The sequence below is a fragment of the Engraulis encrasicolus genome, chromosome 5, assembly GCF_034702125.1.
Source record: "Engraulis encrasicolus isolate BLACKSEA-1 chromosome 5, IST_EnEncr_1.0, whole genome shotgun sequence".
NCBI classification, from domain to species: Eukaryota; Metazoa; Chordata; class Actinopteri; order Clupeiformes; family Engraulidae; genus Engraulis; species Engraulis encrasicolus.
In genome coordinates, this window is record NC_085861.1 from 21,768,605 (window position 1) to 21,785,132 (window position 16,528).

The 16,528-nt window shown below is 44.3% G+C and overlaps 1 protein-coding gene across 1 annotated transcript in view; it reads right to left on the reverse strand.

Annotated features, from left to right (window-relative positions):
* The window catches only part of LOC134449122 (natterin-3-like), an 8,978-nt gene extending 267 nt beyond the window's left edge, over positions 1-8,711 (reverse strand). The window contains exons 1-6 of the mRNA XM_063198919.1: positions 8,465-8,711; positions 8,138-8,234; positions 5,446-5,999; positions 4,268-4,411; positions 3,335-3,595; positions 1-3,106 (exon numbers count right to left, since the gene is read on the reverse strand). The exon at positions 1-3,106 is cut by the window's left edge and continues 267 nt beyond it. Of these exons, the coding sequence (XP_063054989.1) occupies positions 2,822-3,106; positions 3,335-3,595; positions 4,268-4,411; positions 5,446-5,999; positions 8,138-8,234 (1,341 nt within the window). The 5' untranslated portion in view covers positions 8,465-8,711 and the 3' untranslated portion in view covers positions 1-2,821. The remainder of the gene's footprint in view (positions 3,107-3,334; positions 3,596-4,267; positions 4,412-5,445; positions 6,000-8,137; positions 8,235-8,464) is intronic.
* Positions 8,712-16,528: the final 7,817 nt, after the last annotated feature.

A 16,528-nucleotide genomic window follows, 5' to 3' on the forward strand; every position in this document is an offset into this window, starting at 1 on the left:
ACTCTTTATACACACTAGACCTGAAGTCCTTTTATACGACTAACGCAATTTACAGACAAATAAAATTCAAACCAACAGGCCAATATTGCCAGGCCAATATTGTACTGTATTTCTTCAGAGGACAGATAGTCCTTAACATACAGCAGAGGAAATACAGTTTGTTTTTTAACTTGTGTATCTGTTTTCCAGTGCAGTCCAAACAAAGTCTCATACCCGTGTCGTCACAGACAGGTTACCAAATGAACTTGCAGTTTTTCTCGATTGTTTACACACAATTTCGGGAAAACCCCTCACACAGGTTAACAGGTATACACATTGTATGGCAATTGATTTAAACATTTTGAATGACAGTGTATTCCATGTGAAAACCCAGGCTTTTAAATGAAAATTGTGTCAAATCCAGATAATTGTGGGTGAAGTTTCGAGTTTTGAAAAAGTGTGTTTTAGAACTGAAATTTTAGTGTAAAGAAGGAATTGTGTTTGACGTTCAGTGGCATTGGTTCATGGGTTTGGCAAATGGAGTGAGAGGTGAGAGGTTTTCAGAATTGTGTGACAATCACCAGAAAATGAGTATAAACAAATGAAAGAAACTGAAGGCGCAGTAGTGGAGATTGGTCAGAGACTGAGAGAGGGACACTGCACTTTAAAATGTTGTCTTTTGAGGAATCTCTCAGAAAACCTTGGAGTTCCTCTATACACCTAAAGGTTCACCAGAGAACTTGTAGGAGTTCCCCCCACAGGGTTCTTCGAGGAACATCAAACCTTAAGTATATTTTTTATCCCTCTGGTTGTGTTAGAAACTGGGTTACGTTCATGGTGTTAACGGTCAAAATTGACCGCCTACACAAAAAAAGGTAATAATACATTGATTAAAAATCTGATTCGCATATTTTGTGATTAATACCTTTTAGACATCCTTTTGAAACATTTCCAATGTGATTTAAATGTTATTTTTCAAGTATTTCAACTAACTGTAAACATCTATACTAATGTGGCACATATGGTTGTATTCTGAAAAGCCTAACAAAAAAGAATATGAGAGTAAAGTTAATGTAATATAACTGTATATAACTTTGGGAGATGTAAATTAATGATCCGGTCATTTTTGACCGAAACACCATGAATGTAACAAGTTGGTGTATCTTCCACAATTCTTTAGGAATTTCATTATATTTCATGTTGACCATTTGAATAGGTTAGCTGGAGGATATCATGAAGTGCCATTTCTGTATGATGAAAAATAGAGAAGTTATTTAAGAATGAAGTTTCAAAACGGTCATTTTTGACCGTAACACAACCAGAGGGTTAAAGTGACAGGATGTAAACGCCATAACAGAGAGGAAGAGTAGAAGACGATGAAGAGGAATCAGGAAGTCTCTAATCTCTAGACAGTAAAGTCTTGACATTAAAAAAAACATCAATATTTACGACGTCCTTTTCTTTGTGCAAAACAAAGTGTAAAAAATATATAAAAGAAAGCCTAGGCAGCAGCAAAACCATGCAAACAATACATTACATTATGTACAATAGTTCCTCATCTCTGTGTAAAAAAGAGCAAACAATAAATGTGTGCACTCAGCAGGTAAACAAAAGTGTCTTTAGCTCCAGCATTGACACTTACAGTAACAAGAGATAAAACAGTAAAACCTCTATTTAAATATTGACACTGTGTGCCATATCAGCAATTCTACAAGTGCAATTTCTACATACGTATGTGTGTGACTGTGCAGGTGTGTGTGTGTGTGTGTGTGTGTGTGTGTGTGTGTGTGTGTGTGTGTGTGTGTGTGTGTGTGTGTGTGTGTGTGTGTGTGTGTGTGTAAGAGAGAAAGAGAGAGATAGAGAGAGAGAAATTAAACTGTGTGTGCATCTGTAATTGAGTGTGTTAGGCTGAAATTAGCAAGCTGAAATAATTGAGGCATGGGGCAAAACAGAGTGTAACAGTGAAAGCAGAATGCAGAGCTCATTTAGTACTGTTCTGAGATGATATGGTCCCAATTGATTAAATATTATTTCATATCTCTGAGTCTCTTTGAGATTGAAGTTGAATTTAACACTGCATACATGGAGTCACAATGTCAATTCAACACTGAATGAGTTGAATACAACACTACAACCAAAGGGCACCATATAATTCTCAAAATAGTGTTGAATCAACTTTTGATTTTTTTACTGCTTAGAAATTCTCATTCAGCCCATGTCCACCAGTCCCACCCACAGCAATGCAAAAGCAAAACCATTTGCCAAGCAAAGCAACACCCATCAACATACAGAGCCCCAGAATGCTTAGCTTAGTGGAAGACATTTAGAGGTACACAGTAAATTGCTGCAGTGTTAATTCAACTCATACAGAGTAGGACCATAGACAATAATACTCCATACAGTCAGGGACGGATTATGACCACGGGCCCCTGGGCCAGACAACAAGAAAGGCCCCCCTCAATGGGTGTTGCTAGTTTACAAAAACATGTTGAATGTTTTAGAGACTCTAATGCATTATTCGAATGAAAATACAGAGGTGCTTCAGGGCCCCCTTGGCTCTTGGGCCCCTGGGACCGGGCCCGGTAGGCGCGTGCAGTAATCCGTCCATGCATTCAGTATATACAGTATTCTCCATATATACTCTATAGACGACAGAGTGTCAAACTATCTTATTGTTAAATTAATAGTCATAATTAACACTCTCTATATTGTGTATGGGGTCTTACTCTGAGCATTGAATTAACACTTCAAAATGTACTCTGTACAAGACGCATCAGTGGAAGCTCAATAATACTATACAAACTAATCCCCGCCACCATCCAGCCCCCCACCAAACCCATTATTACACAACAACACCAACCACTGCCAGACATAGTGCCAGGCTGGCATAGAAGCTCAGCCCAGGAAACACAGCACTGGTTCCTCCGCCCGGATTCTGTGGAGGCTTGGTGGCCTCAAGGGGCTTGGTGCGTTCCGCCGGCACCTCCTTCTTCTCCTCCTCCTTCTTCTCCTCTTCCAGTGGGTCACAGCGGCCCGGCTCCCCCTTGATGCCCCCCATCTCCGTGCTCCGGTAGGTGCCCACGATGGAGGCGGCGTGCGTGGCACCGCTCAGGTACACCTTCCTCACCTGTGCACAGAAGGGTGGACGGACGATTCAAACTAGGGATGGCTCAATCCGCACGATAACCAAAACCATACAATTCACACATATACCACACCGTGACAAGCAAACCCTGTCAAACCACAGTCCATGCAGTATCTATTAAAACAGTGCTTCCCAAAGTTTTTGACATCACGTACTCCTTGGAGCATTTCAGCTCCATCCGCAAAAGATCCCAAAAGACCGCTTCCTCACCTGTGCCCAGAAGGGCATGGCCACTTCCATCTTGCGTCCCAGCATGGTCACCCGGCAACAGTGTCCTGGCGTGATGGCCGCGCTGTGGTGCGTCGTCAGGGAGACGTTCTGCCGCAGCTTCAGCCCGCTCCACTCTGTCAGGTCTGATGGCGTGTTGGGGCTCGCGGACACATCCTTACCCAGCACCACTTCCGGAACTTTGACGGAGAAGTTTATACTGAGCATGTGCGGCATGATGAGGGTGGGCTCCCATTGGTTCAGCTTTTTTCAAAGGGCAAAGACAAAATCACAGTATGAGACACCCAAATTAAGCGCACACACACACACATACACACAAACACACGCACGCACGCACGCACACACGCACACACACACATACAAATATAAACCAGACTCTTAATCAGCAATAGTAAATTGATATACAGTAGGTGCACTGCGCAGACTGCGCAGAAATGAGCTGTCAAGATGAAACTGTGGCATGGTTTTTACTCCTGGACCGATATTTGACAACTCTGCATAAAATGGACAAACCCTCTCAAGCTAAGCATGATGTTGTGGTTGGCATGCATTTGGATGGATATTAGTGCTCTCTCCAGGGCCCTAATACATAGATGATGTGGCCTTGAGAAAGGCAATTTATCCACCTTAACCTATTACCAAATTTGATCTTTTCATGAATATTTAGAAAGTAATAAACTATTAGTATGACCAAAGTACAAGTTTTACTGGAAATTCAAAATGGCGTACCATGGAGAAGATCCTCCTTTTCATCTATGAAAAGTGCCATTTTCCCAGTCATAATGAATACTTGGAACTTGAAGGTTGTGGTAAGTATTCATGAAAAAGTAAAATTTGTGAATGGGCAGCATGCATTCTGGAAATAAAACTACTAAAACATATTACACAGTGTACCTTTAAGAGATGGAGACCCACCTTCTCATGTTTGGTCTGCATGTAGACCTCGGTGATGAGCTCGCTGGTCCTGTTGAGGTTGGGCATGCACTTGGACTCCATCAGCTCCACCTCAGGTAAGGTGCTCACGTTCATCTTCTTGGTGTCATAGGACATCTTGAACACCTGTGTGTGTGTACACCTGTATGTTTATGTGGTGTTTTATCAACCATTTCACTGTTCTTGGTGGAACGGATGCCAACTAGCAGAGTACGGAAGAACACTAGTAAACTTCCCTCCCGAAGCCTGAAACACCCCCATATATATCAGTCTAGACCAGGGGTATTCAATTAAATGTCAACGAGGGCCAGTTTTTTAGATTCCCCTCAGTAAAGGGGCCGAAATGTATTTATGTATTATGGTTGCCGACTGTCAATAGAAAAAACAAGGGACACTTCATTGAGGTAGGGGGTCTCGGGGTCCTCCCCCAGTAAGTTTGGCTTTTCTTAGATGTAATTTCCTGCATTTTAATGTCCCGTGTCCCTTTTCAGCTCGATACGGAACTCATACTTTTATCTCTAAATTCCGAACAAAAAATCCGTATTTCAAGGGGACCAGAGCCTTGCTGTCCGAGGGCCGCATCTGGCCCCAGGGCCCTGGTCTAGACCTTTAGCTCAGTGGTATCATACTTTATTGTACTGCCTCTGATTCATTTTTTATGTACAGTGTAACTAAACTAACTATCTAACACCATGACATTATGTCCATACAGGGCATTTGGATAGGTCAAATCAGTTCATACGGAATACATGGTACTGGATTTTCGCTTCCAAATCCAGGTTGGCCATCAGTTAAATAGGGTTAGGGCTAGGCATGCCAGTGTAAGGGCTAGGCAGTGTAAGTATACAGCCTAGTATCATATGCTTCAACATGTAGATACACTCAAAAAAGATACTGTAAAAAATAAGGGTTCTTACCTGCAGATATCACTTGTCATAATCAGGTATGTAAAATGTAAGTGTTAAGTTGTTGTTAGATGTTGACATATTGTATAAAGACACCATAAAATAAGCTTTCTTACCTGCAAGTGTTACTGCTCTTTGAGTTTTTGGCATGGTAGTTAAGAACGTACCCCTATTCATAATTAATTGTGTTCTTTTTTTAACACGTTGACTTTCGATGTAACGCATGTAAAGACACCGTGCAGTAAGCTTCCTCACCTGCAGGTGGTACTTGTCGCGGTTCACCGTCAGCACCTCGTAGTCCCGGTACCAGTACTCGCGGCCCTCCCAGGGCAGGTACAGGACGCCCATCTCTGCGTGCACGTTGCCGAGCCCGTACCGGTTCCGGCCCACGTAGTTGTGCCGGCAATGCTTGATCCCGTGCTCCGGCACGCTGCCGTTCTCTGCCGCCCGCCACTCCAGCCGCTCGAAGTTGCGCCTGTTCTGCAGCAGCTGGAAGTCCGCGGTGAGCAGCTGGTGGCCGCGGAGCGAGTAGTAGCAGTAGAAGCCCCTGGCCGGCGTCATGAAGCCCAGCGCGCACACGCCACGCGGCCGACACACGCACTCCTGCCGCGACGTGTAGTTGTTGTGCACGCACACCACGTCGGGCGGTAGTGCGTTGCCGGCGTTGCCTTTGGTCTGCTGGTAGGCCGTGACCCAGCGCAGGTTGGTGGCCTCGCTGGGGGTGGAGAGGTCGACCGGCTCGCTCACCAGGGGGGCGGAGACCACCAGGGGGGGCTTCACGTCCATCAGGTCGGGGTCCAGGACTCCACCTGTGGAGGTCAGCAGCACAGGACACAGTGGAGATGAGATGGGGTCACATGGATCATGTTCAAACATTTGGGTGCCTGTGTTTGCGTGTGTGTTTGTCTGTGTGTGTGTGTGTGTGTGTGTGTGTGTGTGTGTGTGTGTGTGTGTGTGTGTGTGTGTGTGTGTGTGTGTGTGTGTGTGTGTGTGTGTGTGTGTGTGTGAAAATAAGTATAACTCATAATAAATTATAAATTATTATTATCATTATTATTATTAGAAGTAGTAGTAGTAGTAGTAATAGCAGTAGTAGTTGCAGTAGTAGTGGTTGTAGTAGTATCAGTAGCTGCAGCAGCAGTAACAACAACAGGACTAATACTAGAACTAATCATATCAGGCCTGTAGTAGTAGTTGTACTAGAATATGCCCCAAATATAAAACGATATTGAATAGAAGTCGACAGAACCCCCACCCACCCACTGATTCTTACGGTATATTTGGGCCAATATGGTAGCAGTAATAATAGTACCATTCAGTGTAATGAATGGTGGGATGTTCTGGCAAGAGTTCTTGGTGGCCTTTCCCAGGGCCTGGCTGACATGGGCGTGGTCCTCCAACACCAAATACTTCTGCTACAAACCAGGCGCACATACTCACTCTGGCAGGCAGGCACACACACACACACACACACACACACACACACACACACACACACACACACACACACACACACACACACACACACACACACACACACACACACACACACACACACACACTCTGACGTTTCTTGGGGCTCAGACGTCAGATGGCGCAACGGCAACTAATGCCCATAAATTAATTAGTAATTAGTGGTTGATAAGCTGCAATGAATATGCTTCTTAGATAGTCCACTAAAACAAACAAACAAACAAAAATCCATACAATAGTGGCACTGGTTGCCGTTGCGCCATCCTGGCGTGTGCTACTGCTGAAACGTCACTGACACACACACACACACACACACACACACACACACGCACACGCACACGCACACGCACACACACGCACACACACACACACACACACACACACTTTCCCCCACTTCGAAAGGAGCTGTTCGGATCCGACATCCACACAAGTTTGCATGCATCCCCCATATCTATGTTTCTGTGTGTCAACTATGGCAGTGGGCAAGGCCTTTTCTAGGTCCCCTTGAAATATAACTTGACTGAATTGCAAATGTAGGGTAATTTTTAAGATTCCTTTACAAATCATGCCATATTTCATGTGAAGCTGCATAACATCACAATTGTATCTAGTGGCGAATAAGACGGCCTCAAGGGTCGCAAACGGCCCTCGAGATATACTGTACCTAGGTACCCTACCCGTTTCCTAAGCTATGGCCGAACATCCAAACTATTGAAAACTCATCAACCTCGTACAACACCATGTTAGTTTAGTACTACCCCGTAAAGGGGGATGCAGTGGTGCATTTCACAACTTAAACAGCAGACAAATGAGTTAAGTGCAGCAGCAGTAACATTGTAAAGAAATAAACGTCTCCAACACATCTCCAAAAGTACTCCCAGAGTCAAAAGAGATCTCTTATGAGGAGGTGGAAAAGGTTAAACTGCCCAAGATGAATCACTAGAGTGTGTATGTATGTCAGTCTCTGTGTATGTCTGTATGTATCTGCGTTTCCATGTGACCGGGATATAATAACAAGTATTCAGAGTACCGCAGTGGAAGCCCTGCCTGGACCTAAAATTAGTCACTAGGCTCTCTCTCTTCTGTGGGAGTTTTCCATTTGGACTTTTTTTTTCCTCTAAAAATCTCCTCCAGCAGTGTTGCCTATCCAGACTGCCATTTTGAAGCGAAAAAGTCATTTTGAAAGTTTTTGTAAAGACACTATTTGCAGTTTTTCCAGCAAATAGGCACTCGTTAGCTCATATTATTATTATTAGGTCTACTTAACTGTATTTAGATAGGTCTCTTTTTGGGTTTTTTTTATGACATTTGTCAGAATGAGGACATATCTATATATGGCAAAGTATCAGGATACCAGCTCCCAAAGTTCCCAAAACCGTTTCACATAACCAAGCCCATTATAAATCCTCAGACAGCATGTTAACATGTTAATATGAAACACAATCTGTGTGGGTTGTTGTAAAAATCAACTTACGGTCCGGTTCCTCTGGAAAGGTGACGTTCTCCTGTGACATCGCATGCTGCGGCGCGTGCATCAGAACGCACAGGATGACAAAGCCCGTTAGCTCCATCTAAAACAGAGGCCTACCGTTAATAAACATTAGGCTACTGTACGCGCATGATCTGATGGTGTGAATGACACTGACAGTAAACTAACTCCTGTCACATGGCTGATCAAAAGTCACAGTAAAGTAGGCCTACAAAAAAACGGAGCATAAACTGCGCTCGTAATAAAAACAAACGAACAAACAAACAAGCAATCCTATGAACAATTACGCACTGATAAACATGCTTTCCCTACCGTGTCAAATCAGGCGAGGTGCGGTCCGGTGGAAGCCCCTGCATCAAGGAGCGCTCGGTAGGAAGTTCCCTTCCATTCAGAGGCCGGGCAGCCCAGGAAGGATATTAAGGCATGATTACACAAGTTTTCCAAGACGGCAGCCAGCGGCAGACAATGTGGTGGCAGAGTTCCACATCTTGAGGTTTCAGCCTTTCCCGGCACGCAGCACCCCCTTTTAAGTTGAAAACATGCATAAACATTCCCGCCGAGTGGCGGGGCGACGTTCCACATCGGCAACAGCTCACAGGAGGAAAAAAAACATTGTAGGCTAGGCAGTTCCATATTGTGTTTCTTCCTCCCTCTTGTGTAGCTTACTGCTGCTTTGGATTTTAACAGTGACAGGTGTAGTGCGCATATTTATGCAGTCTATTCAAAATTTCAACGTGTAAATAAATATATTCTAAAGATGTATTGTTGATGTTTTTTACCATTGTTCATTGTCAGGCAAAATAATTCTGGAAAAAACATACTGGATATTGTACAGATAAGAGAAGTACAGTATTACTAAAATTAGCCTATTGGCTCATCCATCCAAATGATCAGAATCAGATGTCACTTGGCCTTAGCCAAATGTGTATAAAATAAAGCACTTAAACATTCAGACAGTTTTTTGTGTGAAAGAATGAGCCGCTCAGGAGTAGCCTGATAAACCAGACTAAATGTGGATGTCTAATTTAGTCTGGCCTCGATGCATAATACATCCGAAGATTGTTGATGAGAACAACCTTCCCTCAAAACCCTGCCCACTTTGATTCAAAACACATATTTACGAGGCCAGACCCACCCGTAGACAAAACATTTTGCCGTCCAGCGGGTGGCGCTGGTTCACCAGGCTAGCTCAGGAGCACAGAGGAATCCAGCATGGAACTAGCCAGGCCGTGCCCTCCTAGTGACACAACACCTTCAGCGTTGCCACTAGTCAGGTCAAGAGCAATGCAAGTAGTGTCTGAGCTCCCGAAAAATCGGGAACTCCTCCCACTTTGTCCCGAAGGAAACAACCATTAGCAAACCAAGGGAGGCGGGTCAACCAAGCCGTTTGGGAAATGTTAATCGTCATGCACTTGGTCAGGCCAAGTCTCGAAGAGATTTGAAAGTCGATGATAATCAGGCTAGCATGGAACTGTCATAGGATGCCACCTGCGCAGCAAATCCAGTTGGGAACTTTCCTCTCTCCCACAACTGTCAGCTTTATTATAAGAAAATCAAGTGTGGGAACAACTAGCCTGATTATCATCGACTTTCAAATCTCTTCGAGACTTGCTTCACTAGGAGGGCATGGCCTGGCTAGGGAACAACAGCAACTCAGCCAGGAAGTGGTAGGCCACATATACTGGGAGAGGGGTCAGCGAATCATGTCAATTGCTCAATTGCACAGTCAAGCAGACAGCTACAGAACTCTAAACTTCATGTGGCCTACATGTTAGCCCAAGTGGGGCAGTCATGGGCTAGAGGGGCAGTCATGGGTTAGCGGTAAGGGCGTCAGACTTGTAGCCCAAAGGTTGCCGATTCGACTCCTGACCCGGCAGGTTGGTGGGGGGAGTAATGAACCAGTGCTCTCCCCCATCCTCCTCCATGACTGAGGTACCATGAGCATGGTACCGTCCTGCCGCACTGCTCCCTTGGGGCGCCATTGGGGGCTGCCCCCTTGCACGGGTGAGGCATAAATAACATTTTGTTGTGTGCCGTGTGCAGTGAACACTTGTGTATTGTAGAGTAATGTGTCACAATGACAATGAGAGTTGGAGTTTCCAAGTTGGGCTTTCACTTTCACATACGTAGAGAGCTTCAGGTAATGAGTTTCCTTTGCTGAGCAGATGCATCCAAGCCAAGCCACACATCACCAAATGCAATGCCTTGGATACAGTGATGTAAAGCACGCCACCACTGGACTCTAAAGCAGTGTGTGTGTGTGTGTGTGTGTGTGTGTGTGTGTGTGTGTGTGTGTGTGTGTGTGTGTGTGTGTGTGTGTGTGTGTGTGTGTGTGTGTGTGTGTGTGTGTGTGATATCTGCCTATGGCTCAATTTGTGTAGCCTATGCGGTGTGTTATGTTTAATTACCTTCGCCAAGGAGGTAATGTTTTCGGTCGCGTTGGTTTGTCTGTCCGTCTGTCTGTCCGTTTGTTTGTTTGTCTGTCTGTCAGCAGCATAGCTCAAAAACTAATCAACGGAATTCGACGAAACTTTGTGGGTTTGTTGATAATGACCCAGGGAACAAGTGATTCAATTCTGGTGGTGATCCGGATCACGAACCGGAACCAGGACTTTTCAAAAGATTCTTCACCATCTAGACGCCTCCTAGTGACCAGAAATGGAATTGTGGGAACACCACAACAACAAGGCAGAAAGACTTAGGGTGTAACATAGTCAAATGTATCAAGCAGCTTCCTTGGCGGAGGTCTGCGCTCTCTGAGTGCTTCTAGTTTGTTGTGCAATAATATATACACATACTAGTATTGTGTACTGTGGCTCTATCTAGGCTGCTTGACACCTTCATTTTCTCTGGGATCAATAAATGCTAGGCTACTCCTATTCTAGAAGATTAGTGTTTCTCAAGGGGGGCTGTACAGCCCCCCAGGGGGTGATTAAAATGCACCTGAGAGGGGGCGTTGCTCAGTTGCCATTGAGGTTTAATGTCTATTTTACTTTTTAATACAAAGGGGGGCGTTGGCGGGCTTATGAAGGTCAATGGGGCATTGGGAGACTTGGGATGAGGTCAAGGGGACATTTGTTCCAAAGAGGTTGAGAATCACTGTACTAGATCGACCTTTCCTTCGAGTGAATGAATAGGCCCATATGACATATGAAGAGTTCAGATGCAAAACCCCCTAAGTGCCATTTCAGAAAATAATCTTAATTCATTTTTATTTATATACAAAGCTATAAAAATTGCATATTTTTCATTTTATTTATGTAATTTAACTATTTATATGTATTATCAAGTACATGAATTTAAACCAAAACAACAACGGGGTTCTCTAAAAATATAGAAGTGCAGGTCTTCAGAAATGGAGTTAGGGGGTTTTGCATCTGAACTCTTCATATGTTTTATATCTCACATGTGATATAGTCTGGCAATAGCAAGAATTGTGTTAGGCCTACATTAGATCTATTACATTATTTGCAATGCATTGTGTTGTTGTCTTACCTTGCCCCACCCATTATGTGAGTCCACCCCTCCACCCCTTTACCCATTACTCACAAAGACACAGGTTCATAATGCAAACAGATTTTTTATTTTATTTCCACTGCAGGTCACATAATGTAAACAGATCTCTCTCTCTCTCTCTCTATCTCTCTCTCTCTCTCTCTCCCTCTCTCTCTCCCTCTCTCTCTCTCTCTCTCTCTCTCTCTCTCTCTCTCTCTCTCTCTCTCTCTCTCTCCCTCCCTCCCTTTTAAGAGCAGCCAGGTTGTGCTCCGAACACAGTAAAGGCTGTTTAGATCTGCATTGAATTCAGCTGCAGACAAGTAAGGTGAAACCGGTGGCAGTGGCACGGCCTGGGCCGCCTGTGCTGCCTGCTGTGGCGTCTGGCCCGCTGCCAGGGCTGCCGCGTACGCCTCACCCTTTGGCATCTGCACGATGATGCCCCTGAACCTGTATGCGCCCACCTAGTTGCGGCAGCAGTAAGCCGACCAGAAATACTCGGGAACGTTCACTCTGCCGTTTACCATGTACGCGGGGGTGGTACTCGGGACGACCCCCGCCACCATGTACACCTGGGGGGGGACACAAAGGCCTCTGATGTCAGCTGCGATCTCCCTCTCCACCTGCAGAGAAAACATACAAGTGTTATTTTAACTCTTACAGGTTTGAAATTAACCCCATTTCAAATAACATTTGGTATTACTCAAAAATAGTGTTAATTAAAGTATAGTGGGGGGGGCATGTCTTTTGGCTCCACTATCAGAGTAATTTGACTCTCCATGGTGCTGTAAAACTATCTGGAGTTATACAAGTTAACTTTGGAATACTAACACCGCATTATTTTTGACTGTGCACCTGATCGAACCAGTAGTAGTTCTCTGGGTGGTACTGGGGGGCGGCGTTGGTGAGGGTGAAGGTGGAGCGCGCCTGGTCGGGGATGTTGTTGTGGTCGCGCGGGTACAGATGGCCCTTGTCGTAGCCCACGTAGTCCGTGTTATCTGCCTGGTTGTTGAGCGTCTGTCTAGCCAAGCCAGCAGCGGTTTTGGTGCGCATGTCGACACCAATGCCGCCGTCAAGCTGTAGTTTGGAACACACATATGTAGGTAGGTTATTTATGCCCATATTCAGATATACAACAACAACAATAAACAGGTCTCATATAGTGCTTTTTATGACAATCAAAGACAATTTCAGGTGAGATCTGACCCCAGGCTCGATCATCCAGGGATTCACAGTCGGCATGCCTCCTCCTCGCCCTGGGTACATGTAGGAGTACATCGGGATCTTGCTGACAGTGTCGTAGAGAGTGGCATACCTGCACAAACACACACGCACACATACACTCACTCGCGCGCATGCACACACACACCGGACACACTCACACACGACACACACACACACATGACACAATACCAATGTGTTCAGCATTGTTTAATGTTAACACAGGGTACACAAGCATACACTTGCACACACACACACATGTACACACACACACACACGCACGCACGCACACACACACACACACACACACACACACACACACACACACACACACACACACACACACACACACACACACACACACACACACACACACACTAGGATAGCAATGTGAATGTCTGAGTAAGTCTCTTACCTATAAGGCAGATTGGGATTGGGGTTGAATATCTGGCAGATTTTTTGGTATCTGTTTGGTGTTGCTACCGGGTTTGGAAGTATAGTCGGTGCGTTGTTGTTACACACTGTTGTGTGTGTCCTCCCATATTGTTGATGTTCTGTTGGTACTGAAAGTCACCATGATTCAGTCAGACATGGTGAACTGTCTACTGCGTCCTCTTCCGTTGTTGTTCTGCCGATGTGGACACCATGAGTTTGTCACAGGTGATATCAGATCATTTGTCTGGTATAGACACCAACTACCAAAGATCTGCGGCCATATTTGCAATACACATTGTATAAAGTTCATCAAATCCAAAATATAGAGGTTTATTATCATAGATGAAGGTCTTGGCTGTGCAGCAATGTATTGGTCAAGCTCCCCATGTTTTACATTTTTCATGAATAGGCTCTTATTGGTTTTGTCAACACCATCAGACAAAATAATGTCAAAAATATGTGAAAGTGAGGAACTACTTTAATAAATCAACTTAATTTTAGATAGGCCTGTTGTAAGCTTATTCTTAAAACATGCCAAAATGTAAAACTTCCAAAACAAACCCTGTTTTTTGTGACCTCCGTCAGATGGCAACACCGTCACATTGGTAAATATTGTTTTAAACTCTATTTGTAGTTCTGTAGAACCACTTCAATACGTTCTTCTGCGTCATGGTGATATTATTCAATTCCATCAGTGTTTTTTTTTTTTTTAAATGATGATATCTGTCCATAGCACAGCAGTTTTTACAGGGTGTGGGCAGGTTTATAACCAAGAAAAATAATAAAATGACACTTAAATCTTTGTACACAACTGTACATGTGTGTAACAAACATTACCCCAGATTTAATTTGTTCATAACAATGTAGGCTAATTAATTTTCAACAGAATTAACACTTTTATGCTTTTCACAGCCTTTCAGTATAACACTGTATTTTTTGTATTCAATCATCATTGAACATTTCTGATCACAAATCTGAAAGCTTGTTTGTTTGCTCTTGAAGTTATTTAAATCGGAGCAGCAAAGCTTCATGGGAATAGGAAATGTGATTATCACTGTCAACGGTTTATTGCCTAATCAAAACGTGCCAGTCTCGCTATAGTTATGGGACATACAGAAGGCCTTGGGAACTAGCTCGTTACCCAACTTGGCCGGTTGATACAGCCTCGCACTATAGGGGAAACTGTAGCCATGAATCTGGCTCTGCAGATACTATATTACAACCATAAATTGTAGAAGTTATCTTTGATTCCAAAAAATGTACTTGTTACGCTGCCCTCTAATTACAACACTCTGTGTAGCAAGTCACTTGGATGGTCTATAGCAGGGGTCCCCAAACTTTTTTCTCTGGGGGACACATTATCGTTCCTGACTGTGATCAGGGGCCGGGATCAATCATGTGGGCTGTGTACTAGGCCACTGCCTGTTGTAGCCATAAGTTATAGCACAAAATAGTTCATCATTACAAGTGATTTGCAAAAGAAGTGAGAACTTCACATGTTTTTCAATTTGAAATACCACAGGTATTCCCTTTCATTTCTAATAACCATGTAAAAAATAGCAAGGAAAGGTTGGAAAAATGTGGTGATTGACAGTTTAGGAGTGATACAATAGAAATGGTAGGCCTATTTATATTACAGTGAGACAAGAAACTCCAGATGATTCACACCAGGTTAATGAAAATTAAACTATAGGAAGGCCTGTTGATTAAAAATATATACATATATATTTTAAAAGTATATTTTATCATTATTTTTTTCTGTGAGGATTGCTTCTTTGGGTTAGTTGAAATGGTGAGGTGCAGAGAGGTGGAGGGCCGGTCAAAGGGGCATGGTGGGCCGCATCCGGCCCCCGGGCCTTAGTTTGGGGACCCCTGGTCTATAGCATGGTGACAACTTAATTTTGATGCCACAGCTTGGATCCACAGCTTTACCTACACACGAGGAAGTGGCACCCTTTGTTTTCATACACATGCACGCACACACACACACACACACACACACACACACACACACACACACACACACACACACAGCGGCGTACACTCACACACACACACACACACACACACACACACACACACACACACAGCGGCGTACACACACACACACACACACACACACACACACACACACACACAGCGGCGTACACACACACACACACACACACACACACACACACACACACACACACACACACACACACACACACACACACACACACACACACACACACACAGAGGCGTGCTCAGAGGTGCGAGCCCAGACTATACATCTCATGTTATACTCCTGGCCATCTCTATCCTGCCTGGTGCTGTAACACCACAGGCCGTGTGTGTGTGCGTGTGTGCGTGTGTGCGTGTGTGCGTGTGTGCGTGTGTGTGTGTGTGTGTTAAAACAAAGGCTGCCACTTCCTCGTTTGTGCCATGCTGTGAATACTGTGTACAGTCTAGGGTTGGGACCCCTAGGGGGGTCGTGGAGGTACTGAAGGGGGTACTGAAGGGGGATCCCAGACAAAAGGAACATTGCATAAAAATGGGAAATCCACAGGTTAACCCCTTAGAGCAGCGCCTATGTTATAACCTTACGGCCGCCAAAATTGTAATGGTTATGTCTTAATTTGTTACTGACAGCTCTCAGTACATTTTTATCGTTATTATAACTAATTTGTTACTTATGGCTCTCTGCAATGTCATAGCAATGCTGTTATGATGTAGTTCAGTATTTTCAGCAAATAGTGAATAGGGTCGCCGGCGACCCCATCTGCAGTAAGAGGCTACCAGCTGACCGCATAATGCCATAATTTGGGTAGTGACAGTATTCACTTGTATTTGCTGTCCAGTGGATTTCTAGCAATATTAGCAGACAAACTATTAATGGAAATCTAGTAATATTAATGGACAAAACATTGCCTAGGCAATGGTGATGGTGGTGGTGGTGGTGGAGGTGGTGGTGAGGGGCGGTATCACCAAAAGGGGGTCCCCGCTGAAAAAGTTTGGGAACCACTGGTCTAGAGTGTGACAAATGGGGAACTCACTTTCACCACTGGAAGCACTGCATCACACCCATGTATTGTGTGGGAGATTTCCGCTATTCTGTTGATACATTCTGCAACCAATAGGCTAGCCCCACACCATTCCGCTTGTGAAACACTTGCCATTGAAAACACCTTACTAGCTTAGTACCATATTGGCCCAACGACCCCCCTTTTCAGATTCATGTTTTGAGGA